The sequence below is a fragment of the Stegastes partitus genome, unplaced genomic scaffold (genome assembly GCF_000690725.1).
Source record: "Stegastes partitus isolate 25-593 unplaced genomic scaffold, Stegastes_partitus-1.0.2 Scaffold317, whole genome shotgun sequence".
In the NCBI taxonomy this organism is placed as follows: domain Eukaryota; kingdom Metazoa; phylum Chordata; class Actinopteri; family Pomacentridae; genus Stegastes; species Stegastes partitus.
This window is the reverse complement of record NW_007578048.1, coordinates 340,754-362,496: the sequence shown is the minus strand read 5'-3', so window position 1 is coordinate 362,496 and position 21,743 is coordinate 340,754. Positions and strand designations below refer to the sequence as shown.

At 43.5% G+C, this 21,743-nt stretch overlaps 1 protein-coding gene across 1 annotated transcript in view; it reads left to right on the top strand.

The window, feature by feature from the left end:
- Nucleotides 1-21,743, top strand: part of aacs (acetoacetyl-CoA synthetase) — a 43,642-nt gene that overhangs the window by 3,352 nt on the left and 18,547 nt on the right. Inside the window, exons 3-10 of the mRNA XM_008283523.1 lie at nt 922-1,042; nt 2,958-3,071; nt 8,182-8,279; nt 8,830-8,944; nt 9,454-9,535; nt 9,649-9,802; nt 13,246-13,326; nt 15,523-15,647. Coding sequence (XP_008281745.1) covers nt 922-1,042; nt 2,958-3,071; nt 8,182-8,279; nt 8,830-8,944; nt 9,454-9,535; nt 9,649-9,802; nt 13,246-13,326; nt 15,523-15,647 — 890 coding nt within the window. The remainder of the gene's footprint in view (nt 1-921; nt 1,043-2,957; nt 3,072-8,181; nt 8,280-8,829; nt 8,945-9,453; nt 9,536-9,648; nt 9,803-13,245; nt 13,327-15,522; nt 15,648-21,743) is intronic.

Sequence of the window (21,743 nt, the reverse complement as noted above, 5' to 3'; positions counted from 1 at the left end):
ACGCCGTCATCCTGATTGGTGACATTAAATGTCATGTCGGAGTCACAATCCAAGGCTGTCGCTATGTTAAGGCTGTTTTTATGGGTTCTGTTGGTTTTTCCTACAAACTTGTTGGATAGCAGGTTTAGGATTGTTAAGGGTCGATTATCGAGTCTAGACCGTACAAGCAAATACACAGTTAATTCATGAACCACTGTAACCAACCACATTTTGGAGTAAAAGGTTGACTCCTTGAGATCATTTCCCAACACTAGAATGCTTATTGCAGCATTTCTAACAAGTTTAACCCCTTTGTTGACATTAAACTATGAAACCAAGGCTACGTTCAAGAGCCAGTTGCAAAAAGAAGGATGCAGTTTTTTTTATCTTACTTTTCTGTGCTCATTATTTAATTCTCTGCATCCTCTTAATGCTGCTTAGTTTCAGGATGTGGACACTCAGGTGGTGCAATAAATGCAGTCTGAAGCTGACCCGCCCATTCTGTACACACGGATAACATATTTCACTTCAGTACCTGGCCACGTGCTCCTACCTACGTAATCCTTTATTTTATTTGTCTAAGCACAAAGTAAACATGACAGAAGACAGGCCAAGCAGTCAATCAAATGTCTTGTGAGTGTGATGCATCGTGGACTTGGCTGTGACATCCCGGCGTTACCTTAAGTTCTTACGCCAAGTAGTATTTCTTTCAGACGGTATGTTGCATCATCATTAGTTTTAGAAAAAGAAGCGACTGCAGTGGAGGTATGTGTTTGATAAATCTGAAAAATAAACATTATTGTAGAGGCAATTTAAGGAGAATGAAAGAAAAACTGAAGCAGAAGTGATTCTTCGACGGCAAAAATGCAAGTTTTACATCCAGTTTTTTGACGTATGGCTCTCCTGTGTGTTCTCCTTGTGCGCTTTATGGGCGTAAACCAGGTGGTGGATGCAACCAAACGGATCTCAGACGTTCCAGAGTGGTTTAAAGGGGCTCGGCTCAACTACGCCGAGAACCTGCTCAAACATGCCGACCAGGACAAAGTGGCTCTCTACGCCGCAAGTAAGTAAAGTAATGTGGCGCTGATTAGAGCTGCAGTGTGTGATATACGAGCATCACAGTGCTGCCGAGTCCTGGAACATGTACTGCACTGGTTCACACACAACGCACGCTTTTAAAAAGACACAACACAGTTTTATTTCATGTTTTACAGTCGTAAGTTGATGCAAGAAGTCCATGAATGTGTGATGGAGGCCCCTGTATCTGGAAGGTTCTGTCACTGGTGGATCAGTACCAAGCAGCTCTATGAAAGGGTTCTAAAAAGGTCAATCAGGGGATCAATACAGTCATATCTCCAAGGCTCTGACTGTCCCCTGGAGTACAATTAAATGCATCATTAAGAAATGGAAAGAATATGGCACATGGGTCAATCTACCCAGAGCAGGACGTCCTCAAAGACTCAGTGACTGTGCAAGGAGGAGACTAGTGAGGGAGGCCACCAAGACTCCTCTGACTCCTCTGAAGGAGTTACTAGAAGGAGACTAGTGAAGGAGGCCACCAGGACTCCTATGACTCCTCTGAAGGAGTTACTAGAAGGAGACTAGTGAAGGAGGCCACCAAGACTCCTATGACTCCTCTGAAGGAGTTACTAGAAGGAGACTAGTGAAGGAGGCCACCAAGACTCTTATGGCTCCTCTGAAGGAGTTACTAGAAGGAGACTAATGAGGGAGACCACAGAGACTCCTATGACTCCTCTGAAGGAGTCACCACCTTTAGTCGCTGAGATGTGAGAGACTGAATACAACAACTGTTTTTGGGTTCTTCACCGGTCTGGTGAGACCTGAGTTGAGCTGTTTGACCATCAGACACTGAACACTTCATCACAATCACACCGTGCTCACTGTGAAGCACGGCGGTGGCAGCATCATCACGTGGGCGACGCTTCTTGACAGCAAGTCTAGAAAGACTTGTAAAGCTAGAGGGCCAACTGACAACCTGATGCTGTCTGCAGGAGAGCTGTGATTTGGGAGAAGATTTGTTTTCCTCCTAGACAGTAACCTGAATCCTCACAGGACTGGTTTAAAGACAACAAGGTGAATGTTCTGGAGTGGCTGAGTGGATCCTTGGTCAAAAAGCCAAAAGAAACTGGCGATGATTCAGTGTTGATGAGCAGTTAAAGGGGAAACTCCCAGGGGCTGCTGGATGCTCTCTATATGTGCTGTATTCACAAACTGTCATCATGCAGGACCAGTTGTTTTCTTTTTGTTTTGTGTGACTGTTTCCTGTTTCTCCCCGTGATGGATTCTAACCAGCCGTGGTTTCTTCCTCCCACCTGTGTGTGTGTCAGTCACTGGAATCAGAGTTTTTCCTCCTCGTGTCACACTGATCGTGTTACTCAGTGTTTTATTGCATCTTCAAATATTGTTTTTTACAAACGATGTAAACGGGGCTATGGTTACCGTGGGGACACAATAAGACCGGAGCCGAGGGTGGGGCTGAGCTCAGGATCGATGCGGCGCCGAGGCTTCCTACGTCAGTTGATTATTAGATTAGCTGCTGCTCCCTGTTCCACCTCTGAGGACCGTCACATACTAATGGATAGGTCCTGCTTTATTGCTGTGAGGGCTCTTGCACAAGCACACAACCTCCCTCTAGAGCTGTAACGTAATTATGACAAGACCCATTGGTCACAGTGCTGCGAGCCTTTGTAAATGTCAGTAAACTATTACTTAGAGAGATAAGAGGTCTGTTCCTGTGTGCGGCTCGGTTCGACCACATTATCTCTATTTATGTCTCCATCGTTGTCTCTCTTTTCTCCCTAACGTGGATTTCTTAACCTTCCCTGGCGTTTAACCTGCACACATAGGATACACGAAAGCAAAACTTCCTCAAGATGTCACTGATTTCTTTTTTGGGAATAATTATTTGAACTGTACATAATTTATCTCTGTTTTAATTAACTTTGTGTTTGTACCAGCGGAGGCGAACGAGGAGATCGTGAAGGTGACGTTCGGGGAGCTGAGGCGCGATGTGGCGTTGTTCGCTGCAGCCATGAGGAAGATGGGCGTCCAGACCGGAGACAGGGTCGTAGGTGAGTCTCAGGTTTTCACATTAAACCCACCCACTTCATATTGTGTGGGTCCCTCACCAGGATATCTTCAGGGATCCTTTATGTCTCCTGAACTGTGGGCCTCTGTGGATTGTACTTGTTCTGCTGCTTACGCTCAGTCAGGTTCATATCTGTGGAGTCTGGAGGCAAAGTCTCCACCTTCAGCTCTTTGTCGTGTTTGTCCAGCCGTTCCTGAGCGGTTTAGCGTCGTGGTTCGTTGTTCTGCTCAGAGAGGCTGCTGTTGCTACGTGGGAGTGTGTTTGGTCTGCAGAAAGGTCGAGTTGGTGATTCATGTCAAGGTCTATAAAGAGTCCCAGGAGAGCCATGATAAACAAATAAGGAAATAAATGTGTAAATATAAAGAGGAATAAATGAAAGAATAAATAAAAGAAATATGGAAATATAAAAGGTACATTTTGTCTTTGCTTTTCTCTTTGTTTTTTCCAATTTGTCTTTGCTTTTGTCTTTTGCTTTTTCTTTTTGTCTAAATAAAAACAAAATGTAAAAACAAAAGACAAAAGCAAATACAAATTGGAAAAAACAAAGGGAAAAGCAAAGACAAACTTTACCTTCTATATTTCCATATTATTTTATTATTTATTCTTTTATTCATTCCTCTTCATATTTACACATTTATTTCCTTATTTTATTAACAGATGTATTTTTTATTATGGCACTTGTCCATAAATCAGGATCACAGTTAACCAGATAACAACATATTTGGAACGTTTCCAAGTCACGCCGTGATGTAGTAATCAGAAAAATAAATCTTCTCTGTGTGTGGAAACCATCGCTTTGTGGGCGTGGTCATCGTCGTTTCCATGGATACGGCGTGTAAACAAGGCTGATGCAGACGTGTTTTCAACTTATTTCCGTTCTTATTTATAGCTAACAGTAAATAATGACGTCATATTATTTGTTGAATACTATGAACATGTGCAGCACACGTCCTCTTCAGGCAGAGATGTCGTTGCTCTTCTAACCCTAACCCTGGAACATGTGTAGGAACCCTGATTATTACATTAATTCCTTCTTTCTGACTTATTTGTGTTAATTTATCATCATATCGTTGCTCTTCTGTCCTTCTTACCTGAAAGCTAATGCAGAGTTCTGAGTGGAAGTCCTGTGCGCTTGCCGCTAAGACGACCTGGTTGCTTTGGCACGAGTCTGAATGTCGCCATTTATTTCTTGTTTGCGGAGGGAGGAATGGCTGAGGGGGCATTTCTTCAGTCCATTCATACAGATCCACTCCAGCAGTGCAACCTGCAACCAGTCTTTACACTTAATGCACGTCACAGGCGTCTCTCCACTCGCTTTGTGGTCGGTACATTTTTCAAATGCTTTTAGGAGCTTATCTGTGTCACCTTTGTAGCTCGTCGCCACGTTTCTAGTCGTGGACACACCTGTTGAACATCTGGGTTTGGTTCCTTTATGGTTCTCAAACAGAAGGATCTCATTTATGATCTGGATCCTTGAAGAAAGCCAAAAAACCAAAAATGTTTGGTCATCAAAAGGTGTTCTGATCTCAAAATACACTGAAGTTTATTTCTGTCATGCCTCCAAAATTTGTAGTGAAATTATTATGAGTCCAGCCAGATTACCAGTTTTAAACTATCTTACTTTTTGTGCTGCAGATGCTTCTTTTTAATATTTCTTGTGAGGTAGCACAACTACTGGCTTTTTAAATGGGGTTAAACATGATTTTTCATGCCAACAATTTGCCATCAGGAGGCATTAAACTAGTTTATTAAAGCTTCTTTTGCAGGGAGGTTCGTAAAATGCGTCAGAAGTGCAGCTACGAATACTGAAACACGCTCTCTTATCTGTTACCATCTCGGTTTCATCCTGTGTTTTCTGCCTCAACACAGCGATGTGTGTTGATCTGTTTATGCTGCGTCATCGTTAGGGGCTTCAGCTACTCAGGGCTCGTCAAATCTTTCCTTACGTGCTATTAGTTGACTGGTCTATTTAAGATTTGTTGCTTATTGTGTCTGGATTAATGTGACAGAGATCAATATTTGGTGGTTACAAAAAAATGTCTGTGAGCTCTTTGGCAGAAGGTTTAGGAGTTAAATCTGTGCAGACACAACATTCTGACCTCTGCTATAATTTTATAAGCTGCCAAAGTAACCTGTGTTCGGATGTAGTCTCTAATTCTCCGGCCCTTTGACGCTCACAGAGTTTCCTGCCTTTATTTTGAAGCATCAACGTGAAGGAAGTCTGTGGCTGCTGTGTCGATGAATGACCAGGGCGTGGAGGAAAGTTTGTGAGCTCGGAGGAAAGATGGATGTTGCAGTAGGGCAATCCATTAGCTAAATGACTTAAGCTCGGTGGGAATCTCATTAGGAAGACGAGGAAGATGGAGGGGGAGCTGGAGAAACACAGGGAGAGGGACTGCTTCATGCCTCCCCTTCACTCGCGTATCTAAACACAGATCTCCGTGTGAGTGCACTGGACCGTGTGGACGGACTTTTGTGTGTCGGAGACGATGAGATGTCCTTGTGCTCGGCTCGTGACTAAAATGTCTTGTCAGTGTCTGTAATCCAGGAGATATATGAGCACTTAGCTGATGAAACCCACCGCGCTTTATAGCAGAACGTGACCCGAGAGCACACACACACACACACACACACACACACACACACACACTATCATCTCCAACATCACCTCCACCCTCTTAAGAAGCCCGTATGCAGTCTTATGCGAGTGTTCCTTCACTGGGGACGGCGTACTCTTTTATTTACCGTTAATAAACACACGACTATCTCCTTTATTCTGCTGACTAATATGAATGTGGAGAGTCAGTAACATGTAGGGCTGAACAGTCAACAGAATTCAATTCAGAATTCTGCTTTCAGCTCGTCTGACCCGTTTTTAAACCGTTTCGTCGATGGTTTTACAAACTCAAGTCGTCCTCTTCGAGCGAGGCTCTCGTGTTTGATGCTGGAGCTCCATCACGTTTTAAATCTATAACACGGTGAATAATAACATGAAGATTGACTTTAAAAGAAAATAAATCAAGTTGCTGTGTCTGTCCAGACATTTTCTGTACCGTTGTAACGTAAAGTAATATGTGTAAAATAGCACATATGTGTATAAGGAATAAATAAAAAGCTTGTTTAAAATCTGCAATAGAAATTCAACACGAGTTGTGGATGATGCATTTAATCAAAAGGAACAGAAACCACCTTTCAGTGCACGTCTTTACTGTAAACAGGTGTAAAATAATCATATATCAGTATTTTTTACATCCCAAATATGTTAGAAAGAAAACAATGTGCAGCTTGAACACATCAGGGGTTAAACTTTTACATTTTTTCTGTTTAATTTTATTTTCTGGGTTCGTATTAGTCAAGATTTTTATTTGTTTGTTGTTCAGTGGGAATAAAAGCGAATGACTTTTTCTTGTTTACAATAAAACCAACACAATAGGACACATTTATGAAGCCTTTGCACAAGACGTTCAATAAATCTGTACTCCTATAGACGACATAAAAGATGAGAAGTTTTTCTGTATAGCTGCTATTGTTGCTCTGATATTGGATTTTAAAACGTTTCACGCCGTTTGAATCGTGACGATTTGGGCCTTGAAATGATGTGAATGGCGTTAAAACATTTAAACATAAAGCATTTATTCTGCCGAGCGTTTAGGATAATCACAGATTTTTGCTGCGTTCCTTCAGGGTTCGTTAACAAAGGTGCTGATTTAAAACCAGAGGTGTTGTTGTTTCTGTGAAGGTTGTCCAATTACTGCTCAGAGCAAAAACATGAATCCTGAAGAATCCAACAGTTTGTTTTCAGGCTTTTTTTTGTTGTAGCCCTTTAAAGAAGCATCTGTTTCATATATTGGTCCAGTTGCAACATCTGCTGTTTGGAAAGTCCTCATTACCATCTTGATTCATGACCAACATAGAGCTAAGAAGTTTGACGGTGTCCTGCGTTGATGAACCGGCTGAGAGGACAGTGTGCTGCGCTGACGTGTGGCCAGCAAGATAACAAGACAGTGATTCATTGCAGCCGAGGCAGTCGAACAAGCTGGAGTAAGATTATGATTCACAACGCAATTTGTCCCGGAGCAGCGTAAGCAGCAGTGCAGGGCGGTGATCTGTCAGCCTATGATGTCATGCTGCCAGTATCAGCTTCCTGGTTCCAGTCAGCATAGCAACCAGTGCAGCCTGATTAGTCGTGATTCACCGGACGAGCACACGCGGCTGCAGTCTAACCGGTCAGATTGCAACGCTGCAACTACTGGCTGTGTAATTGTTTTATTAGTTTAGATTAGATACGACTTATCGATGAAACTCCTCTCAGTTTAAAGGCTCCTGTTCTGAGTCTGTGTGTTTTTTAAATGTTTTAACAATCGGATTCAAATGCAAAACAAACCCTCTGAACTTTTTTTGCTGATGTAAAAGTTGCGCTGATGCCTCACATTCCTCATCCTCCGTGCTGCTGCAGCTGTCAATATCGCCCTCTCTTTTTCTGCCTTCATCCCTCATCGTCTGCGTCCACCCAGAGAAAAGACTTGTAGTCCCCTCGGGCACATTTTCTATATCGATCAGCTCGTACATCACCGCGAGCCGGCGGTTATGAGCTCAGCGCCGCTTGTTAGGAGTGAAATATTTTCCCTGCCCTCGTCGATGTTCATCACTTCTCTCCCTCTCCTCTCTTTGCCTCATCATTTTTTCCTCCCCTCTCTCTTCTTTTTTTATCCAGATTACTTCGTGTCACCATCCTTCTCTCTGTGTGTCGCTTGTCCTTTCTCTCTTTGACTTTATTTTTTTCTCCACTGTTCTCTCATTCGGGTGACCTGCTGTGTGGTGTGACAGAAACTAGATAACAAGTCCGTCTGGTTTCATTTTACTGCTGTTAGATGTCACACGAGTGGAAACCCACCATGGCTGTTTTCATCACTCTGATCTACTTGAGGATGAATGCACTACTCAGCGTGTGCAGCTAATATGCACATTTTATCCTGTATATTTATCAGATGTCATCATAATTATTCTAAGCCCGTACACACAGTATATTCTCTGTAGTTTCTAATAAAAATAAATTTTGTTCTTAATTTTCCTCTTTTCTCGTCCCTCTCCAGGCTACCTGCCCAATGGCATCCATGCGGTGGAGGCCATGTTGGCGGCGGCCAGCATCGGCGCCATTTGGAGCTCAACATCCGTCGACTTTGGAGTCAACGTAAGCGTCGTGTTGTTTTTGTGTGTTTGCTTAATTGTTCTTTTTATTCAGTGTCTGCTGCAACAGGTAGCGCATCTCAGCACTTTATAACAGATTCCCACGCAGGGAAGTTTATTTACCATGTAGACGTTAATTACACCGAGCCCATCTGCCACATAAGACGTAGTTTATGTATGTGTGATGGACAGTATGGGATCTATCAGGAGAGTGTGTATTGTTGCATTTTCTTCCTCTTAACTGTTGTGCAGAGTTACACTGGGTAATAAGTTTTTAATCAGCTGCTATAGAGGGATTTACTTCACCCTGCAGCACCTCGTTTTCTGTTGGCCCGTCCAGGTCTCTGCTTTTTGTTCCTGATGCGCTACTGCCCCTTGTGGCAGAGCAGAGAACTGCCGTTACCATTCATCACTCTGTTGTTTTCCTTGTTGTTAGAAAATCCTCTTTCAGTCAGACATGATGATTCCAGGTGATCCTGTGTTTCTTGGAGTGTTTTCTGCAGACTCCACTGTTGTTCTTAGCTTTACTCATCACATTTCTCTTTTTGTCTCAGGGTGTCCTCGACAGGTTTTCTCAGATCCAGCCCAAGCTGATCTTCTCCGTCGCCGCCGTGGTTTACAACGGCAAGACGCACGACCACATGGAGAAGCTGACCAGCGTCGTGAAAGGTCGGCAGCAGCTTTTATTTTTGGACTGGGGTCTCTCTCTTTGCATTCTTTGGTTGAATTGTGGCTGTTTTAATATCATTTCATTCTGACAAGTGCATTTGTAAATACAAACTCTCTGCATGGGCTTTCTCTTGATTACAACAAAAGGGATTTTCTTTTCCTAGTAACTCTACTGGGTTTTAAAAGTGTCTGTATTAAACAGTATGAAGGATTAATTCAGAGGAGAAGTAATGAGTTGCATGAACAAAACACCAGAATTTTCTCGAGGGACTCTCGTGGCTTCTTTTTTGGCTCTTCCATGAGGTTATTAATGTAGAAACAAAAAACACCAAAGCATCAGGCTCTCTGTCTGTCTGGCATGCTTTTTTCTTTTAGTTAATTTAGAATTTATTTAACAGATGTATTCATTCATATGTTGTTTAGGTTTTGTAGTTTGTGTAGAATTTCATAAAAATCAGAATAAATTGCTCGTTAGAAACTGAAGCTCTCTCTTATTCTGTTTCTTGTAGGTCTTCCTGACCTGAAGAAGGTCGTCGTTATTCCTTACGCTCGCTCCAAACACGAGACCGACCTGTCCAAGATTCCCAACAGGTGTGTGTCTGTAAATACTCTGAAGTGTTTACATGACAGAATCGAATCCAGAAATCTTTTCTCTCCTCAGTATATTGTGTCAGGCTGTTTTTTTTACCTCCTATTGTCCACAGTGTGTTCATCGACGACTTCTTGGCGTCTGGGCGCGGCGAGGCCGACCAGTTCCCTCAGCTGGAGTTTGAGCAGCTCCCGTTCAGCCACCCTCTGTTCATCATGTACTCCTCCGGAACCACAGGTGCTCCGAAATGCATGGTCCACTCCGCCGGGGTAAGAAGCTCTCGGGTTTCCATTAGCTGTAAATTAAAAACTATGCATCACTCTCCGTTTATTTGTTCGTTGAGCCAGAAAAAACACAATATTTCACACACATTGCTGGTCATTTTTAAAAATATATATATAACTGAGAATGGTGCATCTACCCACACAGGGACGGCCCCACGGGTCGCTGATTTAGACACGGGTTGTTCTGTTCTTCTCGTTTGTCCTTGTGTAGCATTAAACATAATTACTGTTTGTTTGTGGCTAATATTTCACGAGTGCTCCGCGAGGGTTAGACGCAGCTGTGTCTCATACAGAGACGAGCGCACTCTGGTCACATCTGTTTGCCGAGCTCTCCCAGGATGACCGGCTCGGTTTGGAGTGCACAGCGTTTAGAGATGGTAGCAAAGGGGAAAGAGAATTATCTCTGTTAGTGATGTTTCCTAAAAGAAAGGTGAGAAAAGAATGAGAAGGATAATTAGATGTGGTTTATTTATCCCTCGAGAGGAATCGTGTTACAGCAACGAAACATTCAATGTAACGGTGAAATTAAAAGCAGAACAAGACGCTGAATATCAAATATCAAATGAACAGGTGTGCAAAAATAAATAATATCTACAATATACTGTATGTGTGAATAAACACAGTCCAGATGATAGTGCAGCATCGCCTGTCCCAGAGAAGTCAGCTGTTGTCTAGCCTCACATTAGATTTACCTGCATGTTCGTTATAACAGTGGAGCTAAATGAGGCCCTGCTGTCCTCATAGTGCATCATGAACAGGGTGCCATGGACTGTCTATGATGGATAACAGCTTGTTGAGTGACTTCCTGCTCCTCACTGACTCACCAAGAATAGTTCTGCCTTGCAAATGAGTTTATTGATCCTGCTGGCGTCTCTGGATCCACCACAGTAAACGTTCACCCCCGACCCCGGGCTGGTGGAAGACCTCCAGCATGTTGCTGCATACATGAATAAAAGCTGTGAGCGTCTGTTTTTGTCTCTCGCTCAAGTGGACAATGGTCATGGTTACGTTTGGGACTGATGCTGTGCTGCTCCACAGAAAGTTCCCTGTATACCAACGTATCTCCACCCTCGCATCAACCTCAGAGAACTTCTGCAGAGGGCAGAGTCACGCTGGACGTCTGAGGTGTACAGATTGAGCAGCAGTAGTCTCCTGTGGTGTTTCTGTGTTATGAAGCACCACGTCACACAGGGAGCAGCACAAACTGACAGATCGTTACCCACTCAGGACACAGCAGAGGCACCGACACCCATCACCAGTGGCTGTGTGGCATTAAAGTCCAAACACATGATTCTCAAACCGAGACCAGAAACTAGACGACAGCATCCTCCAATATGTGATGTTATCATCTTCACCAGCAGATGTTTGAAGTTTGTCCAGCCCACCTTCCATTACGTTTAAAGATTTTTCTCATTCATGCAGACTTGAAGCTAATTCTTGACCTCTGAAGCAGCAGCTGAGAGAAAAGTCTGAAGCTTTTACTCATAATAATCTGTATAAATAAAACTAGACTCGACTCTACACACATTATGAGCAAAATCTGTTTTATGATTCAGTAACACAAAACATGAGGGCTTTAAATGATTCAGTGACACTTATTTTGGTCGTTCTTTTAAGCCTTTATTGCAGGTTTCTCTCAGTGCAGTCCTTTTCTGAAGGTGACTGAATCAGTTTATGTCGCTCTTGACCTGCTCACTGAGATCATATCCAGCGTCGCTTCACAGCGACTGTAGTCAAAGAACTCTACTGAATGTGTCAGCTGTGTGAAGCAAAGTGTGCTGCTTACAGCATAAATATGCAGACTGTCAGAGGAATATTTCTTAGTCGGATGAATCGCTCGTAGCTTCTGAATCTCACTGATCTCAAACCCAAAGAAACCAACAGGATAAACCTGGTTTATATAAAAGTCTGTCAAATCTATCAGAGCAACGTTCTACTAAATGAATAGAAATCCATTCTAACAAATCAGCAGGAAACATTTAAATATACGAATAATTAATTGTTCGATAACTATAAATCAATTATGGCTTTGTTCGATTAGAATTAAATCATCTTTTAAATAGAATCACACAACATTCAGGTCGACTGGGAACAAACAATTTATATTATTTTGAGGAATAAACAGTTAGTAACGTTCCAGGAAGGTTAAAAAAGGTTGTTTTTGTTGTTGTTGATGTAAAGGTTTGGTCATTATAAGACCAGAGCTGGTTTAGTGTTCATCCTGATCAGGCAGAAGAAAGTCTCACCGTCATCCTGACATCTCGTTGTTCAGGAGCGACTTGCTCCCATTTATTAAAGTGAAGTTTTTCCTCTGAACACTTTGTCCTTGAACCTGAACCTGCTGCGTTCACCGGCCGACGTGTGTGTTTCCGTTACCGCTTCCCGCCACGAGATGGCAGCAGACCTCCATCGGCTCGTCCCACAAAAGGTTATTTGCTCTCCAGGGAGTGCATGAATGACATTTTGCTGCTACGCGCCACATCTGAGGGAGGGAGAGTGTCAGAAGAATGTGTGATTTCAAAAAGGACCGCCGCACTTTGAAAGCCGAGACGCTCGCCGTTCAAAACGGGTTAACTCAGTCAAACAAAGGCGTTTCTCACACAGCGGTTGTTGTCTCTCTCTCTTTTTCTGCTTCTCGTCTTGGCTTTTACTCCCCCACCCTTCTGTCACAGTCTACCCTTAAAACTGCAGTTTTTCCTCACGTTTTTTTCCACTTGCTTCTCCGTTTCTCTCCCTGGTTTACTTTCTTTTTCCTCCAGCTTCCTTTTTCTGTCTTTCCTTTTTTTTTTTTGTCTCTCTCCATCCCCATCCCTTCCCTTTGCGCCCCCCCCTTCCTTCTCCCCATGCTCCTGACAATTGGACAGTAATGTGGTGCTGAAAACATTTTCGTATTGTGACGCTGGCACTTCTCTCTGGCTCAGCCAATTAGCCCTGCTACTGTTGTGCTCTCTGCTTTGTTATGGCTCTGTTAACATGCTGTCAGTGGCAAGATGGCACGCACCAAAGGACGGCTATGGCAGCTGAGTCCTGCCACAGATTGTATGCACACACATACATGGAGCACCTGTTTATGCAGGGAGGGGAGGCGGAAAAAAAAAGGAAAGCTCAGAAGTAAAACACACACAGTCCGTACCCTCCACCAGAAATAACAACCCACCCGACTGTGATGGGTTTGAGGCTGTGGGAGAAGCCACACTTCACACAAATTGCCCTTTTTGTGAGAAGAAGTGTTTCGGGGAAGAAGCCGCGGACGGTTTTCTGTGCAGCTATGCAAGAGAAGAGTATTTGAATATACAGGATGTCTGTGGCTCTCTCTGTGAGAAAACAACATGTTGCACTGAATGTTATTACCAGAGGTGATAGGAAAGCTGATAAACTACAATCAATACATGTTAAAGTCATGATTAACAATCTGTTTGTTTCTACAGGGAACTCTCATCCAGCACTTGAAAGAACACATCCTGCATGGCAATATGAGCTCCAGTGACGTCATCATCTACTACACTACGGTAGGTCCACAACCTGTTTACCAATAACACGCAACATACCAACATGTTTCAGACATCTTTAAGACTTTTATCTAACGAGTAGCAACGAGTCCTGAATGTCAGAGCTGTGCAACATTTTTAAACCTCCTCCAACTAACATCAAACCTCCTCTAACTAACATTGGAGAAGGTTTAATGTTAGTTAGAGAAGGTTTAGTGTGAGTTGGAGGAGGTTTATTGTTAATTGGAGGAGGTTTAATGTTAGTTGGAGGACGTTTAGTGTTACTTAGAGCAGGTTTAGTGTTAGCTAGAGGATGTTTCATGTTAGTTGGAGGAGGTTTAATGTTAGTTGGAGGAGCTTTAATTCTAGTTGGAGGAGGTTTAATGTTAGTTAGATGAGGTTTAATGTTAGTTAGATGAGGTTTAGTGTTAGAGGAGGTTTAGTGTTAGTTGGAGAAGGTTTAGTGTTAGTTAGAGGAGGTTTAGTGTTACTTAGAGCAGGTTTAGTGTTAGCTAGAGGAGTGCAGCAGCCCTAAAACCAGAGGTTATACATTCATGGTGAAATTAACCAGTTTTGCAGGAACTGAAAGATGCACTGTGGGTACATGTGAGACTCTGATTTATTTGTTGAAGCGGGGCACAATGTGGGACCTTTTAATGACAGCACCATTCAAGCTGCATTGAGTCCACAAACCGGGCGACCCGATTGTCCCAGCTTCATCTGACAAAGTTCCAAAGAGCTTCCTTCGTCTAAGACTGAAGATTGCTTCTCAATCTTTAGTTGACCCTGAAACTTGTGTGGTGTTGTGGAGGAGAGTCCGTGGCCGTCGGCACTGCGTTGTGTTTAAAACCAGAGAGTGTAACGTGTCACTGAAGAACACCGACTTTCTACGACCTGGTTCCATGTGGGTTTAATCTACCGCGGTATCAGTTTCTCTCCTGTTTATTCACCGATCTTCTGTAGCTGCCATGAAAACTTGGATTCAGGACTTTCTCAGTCATCCATGTCTCAGAACACCCCAAGCATCTGGTCTCGTCTCCCTCCCTTGTAGAAGTGGTTCAGAGATCGCTAATCATCCTCTGAGCCTTTCTTCTGATAAGACTTCTACTGAATGGACTGTTGCATTCTTTGTTTAGCAGATTCTGTCCCTGTGATGGAGCTGCTTTTCTATCTCTCTGTCATGTATTGATCTTCTGGCGGTGTGCTCACTTCTGGTCCAATCGTGCTGTGGCGATAACGGATCCAGTTTCCTCAAAGGGTTTTAAGGTGCCGTGCTCTGCCCCCTGAGAAACCTTTGGTCTCACCACGAGTTGGCGTTTAGAAAACCTCCCTTTGCTCAGAATAACAATGTCTGACTTCTGACGTATTCTGAAGCCGTAGTTCCCACTGTCACAACGCGACTTAGCGAGCAGCGTTCTGCTGGAAACCTGAGGCACAGGCAACAGGTGGGCGATGGCAGCAAGGTGATTTACCTGAACAAGCCCTGATCTGTCCTCTGACCGCGGCTTTGGTGGAGACGGCACAACAAAGAAGTACAAAGAAGTTGGTCAGTGCCACAAATGTCCCTGGACTTCATTAGTACTGAATTTTAAATCTTTATTTACGTCATAACTTCCAGGTTGATGTGAAAACAACTGTTTTGGGCCCCTCTGTATAACTTTAAGATCCATTATGTGGCCGCATTTCTGGATTCTGTCAAGCTTTGGCTACATATAAGGAGGTTTCCAGCTGTACATGAAGTACCTTCAGCTGAAACCAGCTGCCATAGGTTAGTACGGCATCTTCCCATAGCTTGTTTTGTCAGAACCAGAACTCCAAACCCACCAAACTATCACATTTTAAATGGCACAAAACAGAGAGAAGCAAAAATGAGAATTTGTCTTCCTGCTTAATCAAACTTTTTCTGATTCATCTTCTGTCAGCGAACTAATCAATTCGCTAACTAAACGTGTCATTGCGTAAGCCCCCGTATCAGCGCCGCAGACAGTTTTCATGCAGCAGAGCCAATATTCTCGTTCCTAATATAAATAAAGGACGGAGCCAAAGCAGTCCCTCAGCATGCAGTAAAACGAGAAACGCAATCATGTGGATCACAGTCTGCAGGAGTTTCCCATTTTACTGGATTCTGCTTCATCCATGTTGATGAGAAAAAGGAGTGTTTGTACCAGATAAACTGACCGCAGCGTTGTGTGTGTGTGTGTGTGTGTGTGTTCGCAGACCGGCTGGATGATGTGGAACTGGCTGGTTTCTGCTCTGGCAGTGGGAGCTTCGGTGGTTTTGTACGACGGGTCGCCGCTAATGCCGACGCCCAATGTTCTGTGGAACCTGACGGACCAGCTGGGGTGAGTTAGCCGCACACGTGCACAAGAACAACACGGATTAAAAACAGGGAACGCTGACAAACAGGGAAGGACAATGGCGTGTTTGTTGGAAACTGGACAATCATTGATAGTGCAGAGTTTGTCACTATTTCTATTTGCCCTCAGTCTTTAGAATCTGGATCTACAGACGATATTAGAAAAGTGCTCAATAAGAACTTTGAGAAAGAGTCAGAAAGGGCCCAATGAAGGGACAAGGAACAGCAGATTTTGGTTTTTCACCACAGAATTAATAACTAGTTTACCCAATTGCATCCACACGCATGCAAGAGAGCCATGAATAAAGATTCCTGTTGGTTGTAATGTGCATTTAGAGCAGAGACGCTCAGCCAATGATCACACGATATGCATTTATCATTTGCTCGCTCGTTTATTATGTATTTAAATGGGAGGAGGAGAAAGCAGAGGATTGTTAATAAAGGACACGAAAGTTAGAAGAAGAAGGGGAGGAAATAAACAGTTGGGAAAGGAGATAACTTTCTATGTCGCAGATGAGGAAAGGCTCTTGTTTGGTGAATAAAAAACATGCACCAGAAAATAGGCTTTTTCAAACTTGCCAGAGCTGAGCAGCATGATATCTTCCCTCGACGCACTTCATGCATTAGGATTTAGAGAAAACATAATTGTAGTTTCTTATACCTTTAAAAAGAAATCTCACTCCGGATTCAAACGTACAAAAGACGGCCCAAACCTCCTTATTGATCGCCGCAAATGAGCTGCCTCGCCGCCATTCTGAAAGTGCACTGAAGTGTTGCACTCAGCCGAGCGAGCTGTTTTAAGTCAGCGGGGTCAGACATCCTTTAAGCCCTCTGTTATGGAGATTGATGGCGACGGCGTAAATTTGAATGAAAACCCGAGAAAGCCGTGAGCTGCGGCTGGCCGTCTCATCCAGAGGTTGCTCACCTCATGAGATGGAACAATGTCGACATCACAGAGGTGACGTTTTATCTCATTCCGTCTTTAAAAGGAACCGTCGCCTGCAGTTCAGAGCCTTGATTTATGTTGGATCACGTGTTAAAGGCCCACTCTGGTGAAAATCAAGGGTTTTTTTAAGCTCGGTGGCATGTCGACATGCTGGAGGACATGGAGTGAGAGAAGTAAGCAGTCGGTGCCGTGATGGAGCATTTCCACTTTGAAACTTCTCCGTACCTACGACAGTCTCAGAACTAACTGGACTTTTTCTTCTTCAGAATTGGTTTCCAGCTCGAACAAGTATGGCTGAGTTCCTACAATATTACAACAGCTGTAGTTTTACAACGTTTGAGCAGAGTTGGATGTTGCTTAATGAACTCAAGGTGCTCTGGGGTGAGAAAGGTCAGGATTACAGGTGTAGTTTAACTGAAAAACGTAAACTTTCATATCCAGTCGTGACTCGATAATCGACCCTTAACAATCCTAAACCTGCTATCCGACAGGTTTTTAGGAAAAACCAATAGAACCCATAAAAACAGCCTTAACATAGCGACAGCCTTGGATTGTGACTCCGACATGACATTTAATGTCACCAATCAGGATGACGGCGTATTATCTGACTGAACAATCCCACAGATTGGCTACGTTCACACTGCAGGACTTGATGCTCAATGAGGATTTCTTTGTGACTTCCTTCACGTTTCCACTTCAATGCGACTTGTATGTGATCTGCTGTGTGAACTTCATACGAGCCAAAAGTGTCCCGCATGCGCAGAAGAGGACACGACGACGTCACACGCAGCGAGCGTGCTCAGTGTTTATGGAAGTAAACATGGATGGTAACGGTGGAGCGTATCTGCCACTCCCCCGCCGCCACCGATGGAGGAAACAGAAGTGTGAGCGCTAACTAAACTAGCATCAGCAGCCAAGTACTGCCTGTGTGTTCTGGACACTTCCACCCCGTCAGAGCGCTGCCCCGGGGTGGAAGTGTCCCCCGACCGCACCCAATATTCAGATATTCATCATTAACTGGGCCTGAACATCCAGAGACCAGAAAGTTCTACTGGGACCAGAACTACTAGTTATTATAACAACTATGAACAATAATGAACAACTAATGATCCTTCCAGCATCAAGCCCTCCTTGTATCTGGACCTCCGTCTGGACAATCCGACAGCCTTGATATCCGACATAGAAGAAGGTTTTACATTTAGTGTCGGATTAGTACAGTGAAACATTTCAAACCTTTTTTGTTTTAAGTTTGATGATCAGTCAGGAATTTAGTGAAGGGCTGCAGGAGAACCAGGAGGAGTTCAGTCACACGTAATCTTCAGCAACTCGCTGCACCTGGAGGATCCTTGAGAAGCTGCTCGACGACAGCCAGCAGTTGGAGATCGTGTCATACGAGGCTGCGAAGTGTCAGCGTGCGTTACTTTGTGTCAGGCTGTGGTTAAATTATGGGGAGAAAAAAAGCACTGCGGTCAGCAAAAACCCAAACCTTTAAGGCAGTGATACCACAGACTCCAGAGATGGCACGTCGCCTTCAGCAGGAGAGGCAATAATGGGGAGAGGATGGTGACACATGGGGAAAAGTGAAAGAGCCAAGAAATAGTTACTCCTGCAGAAATGTGATCCACATGTAGATTCCAAAGCTAATGAGCTCCTTTCCAGTCTTATTAGTCATTTGAATGATCAGATACATCAGGATCTACTGGCTGCTTGGTAAAACAGCTGTAAGAGTTGGGATTGTTTCCACCACAAGGTTAGAATACTGTTAGCAAACACACAGAAATCATTTAGTTTTTACAGTTTTACTGTCTCTGAGAACCGATTCACTAATAGTGTTTGAACCAATTAAGCGCTGATGTTGCCGCTATTATCCCGTTTCTACATGAAAAAAACTCCTCTGGGGGAGACTGATGTGATTTTTTTCCACAGCCTCGTCTTCCCAGTTGAGGTCGGACGTTTTAATTGGGACTAAATCTGTCAAGAGACGCGTAGAAAGCGTAAAACTTAAACCGAGGCTTTTTGCCGTTTTCCGAAATTTTCAGTTAGTTTTTTTTCAAGTCAGTCGAGTCACGATAATCCTTAAACCGGTGAAGTCTCACCGAACAAATAAACTTTTAAATTTCACTTCGATTCAATTCACTCTCAGTCGTGTGAAACGACCAGATGTTTTGAGCAGCAGACTTTCTATTTGCCAAAATGGATTTTTGTAGATTTGCTGCTTTCTGAAAAGGAAAAAGCAGAAAGCCTGGAGTACATACTGGACTTTTACAAAACAACTTACTGAGCTGGAGAAAGGACAAATAAAAATGAGTAAATTCTTATTGTAACGAGGTGGTTCTATTTCTAAATATCACAAAGTATGGTTTCTGTCCTTGATCGTTTTTTTCTCTGGCGTCGCCAGGCAACGTCAAGTTTTTAAAGGGTTCAAGAAAACTGAGTTTTAAATTCTTACAAAGTGTTGAAACTGGAAGAGAAAATTAAAGAATACGATCAGTCTGAAGAACAGCGAACAGTCCTGCGTTATATTAAACTTATTTACGCCGTCCTCTCTTGTTCCTCCTGCAGCTGACCTTCAGATAGAAAACCAGTTTCATTACAGATTTTAAAAATGTCGTCTCTGCTCCGCCAACTGCTGATTTAAAAGTCCAAATTCAAACAACTATCAGAACCCTTTGACATTTCATCTGCATGGTTCTTACTGGGAGGCTAGTCGTCCTAAGTTTTGGTCGCGGTTTCAGCCCTCCAAGATCTTTACGCGAGAGTTACAAACAGTTAAATAATCTCACATTAATTTAGATCTTTTACTGTTCATTACTAACCGATCATAACCCCACGGCGTTCAGCAGCCGTGGTACAAAATCCTAGAGTTGCGAACGGTAAGTTACTGCTAGTTATGGGTGCGAACCGGACTTTGTTGGCGGTGATCTTTAAAATCAGAAACTCTTGTTTAGCGTCGACTTTGGCCCTGAGAGAAGCTGCAAACAGTCCTGTAGGGGACCTGAACAACTGGAGGGCAGGTTAGCTGGCGCTGAACTAAAACACTCATCAGTCCAGTGATTCATTTCTGCAAACAAAAGGAAATAATCAGTTGTGAATAATTAAATACCTCAGTCAGTTCATGGATGTCAGTGTTTATCGTATATTTCGTACAGAGACTCCTAATCTAATCAGTTGTGTCCTGTAACCCCTAAATGCTCCGACAGCTACCCCTGAGCATGTAGGAAAAGTAGATTTGGTGAAACCGTCCACCAGGACTGCAGTGAAAACAGCATCTCTGGTGTTCCTGTGTGGAACGAGGAAAAGGTTAGATAATTTATATGCGTGACAGGTTCCATGATGTGCGGACGGGACGTTGGAGGTTTTCTCCGCGGACCGTCTTGTCTCTTCCATCTTTTGTCCGTTACGTTTTGAGCCGATATATCTAGAAAAAGAAAAAAAAAAGAAAAGAAGCGCTATGTGGAAATCTTCTGTCCGGATCGCACCAGATAAATATTCTCAGTTATTTATTTATTTAAAATTCCATTCTTTGGAAGACGTACTGTGCGGACAGAGTTGAACAGATTGCATCTCGCCAGCTCGGTTACGGTTTTAGACACGTGGGCTTCAGTCGTTTAAAATACCTCCCCGTCTTCAAACTGCATCGAACTGTTACTGGAGGCTCGTCAGGTCCTTTTTACAAACCCAGTAAATGTATTTATGTATTATCACAATAATATTTAGCCCCTTTCCCTCAACAGCTTAGATTGAGCTCCATAATTGTAGACGACACACAGAAAGAAAGAGAAAGTGATGTTCCAGAGAGAGGAGCTGATATTAGAATCGTGTTTGTGAGTGAAAGCAATTAAGTAAATTGATTTAATTTCATTTTATAAAGAGCAGCGCAAAGAAAAAACAAAACTGTAGCCGGAGTGACATGGAAGCTGCCAGAATGACATTTCCTCTTGTTCACGTGGCAATTACGATCTAATCAATTTGACGAGCGCTGAATGTAGCGCGTCGCGTTTTTTTTTAACAAATTGGCAAATCTGTAAACAAATACATCATTAGGCTTTATTTCTGCATTGTTCCTTGAAGCCTCTGACACTCGAGAAGAGAAACAGCGGCTCGTGTTTATGCTCCCGACGTCTTATTTTTGGGGCGGGGAACGAGCGCGGGAGTAGTTTAGCGAAGATGCCCTGACAAGTGGGGCTTCAATTGCTCCATCACGACATGCACAGAGACACGTCGATGTGGTAACCGCTCAGAGGTGCACTCGTGTCTGATTGCCTCTGAGCATCTCTTATTGACTGAGTAGCTTCCAGTTATGCGTCCCCCCCACCACCACCACCACCACCACCACCGCCCCTCTTCGGAACAGACTCAGGTACATTCGCACATGCTGTCTCTCGCAAACAGGGACTCACAGCGTCTCCTCCACCCTCCATCCTAAACACCTGATTAGCAGCCACACCTGGCCACCTGCCTCCAATCAGAGGAGAGCGACTGTTTCCATGGCAGCCGTGGACGAGCGAATCCAGATGCGGGTGGGGGGTCAGAGATGATGGATAAAATGGAGAGTGATTGTGAGTGTGTGTGTGTGTGTGTGTGCCGATAACAAACTGGGTGTTTGTGTTTATGTGTGTGTGTCATCTGTGGAAACAGGTGGCCGCCGCTAAACGTGGACAACAGGTATAAGCTACATCTGCCCAGACGGACACGTGCATCTTCTTATGATTTAACCCTCTGAACCCCAAACACTTCTGGGTGTTGTTGTCTAAATTACAGTAGAAACTGTGCAGCCATCATGAGAGCCGTATGACTCAGTTCTAATGCCAGAAATCAGAAAAAAACTAAAGTTAAATTCTATTACAAAAATTCATAAAATGTGGAATCAATGTGTGCAGCTTTATTCCAAGTGCACACGGCTGTTACCAATATTAAAAACCAGTATGACTCTACATATTACGCATGTTTTATTGCTCACGTTTTGGATTTGTTTCCATACTTGTCTCCTATCTGCTAAAAAGCCAGTGTGTCGGTCGCCGCTGAATCACTAATGGCTTCACGCTTGTCATGAGGAGTGCAGGAGTTTTTGGTTAAAGCAAACCATTTATTTTGCCAGATTTGAGTCATGTAAGTGATTTTTCTGAAAACTATCCA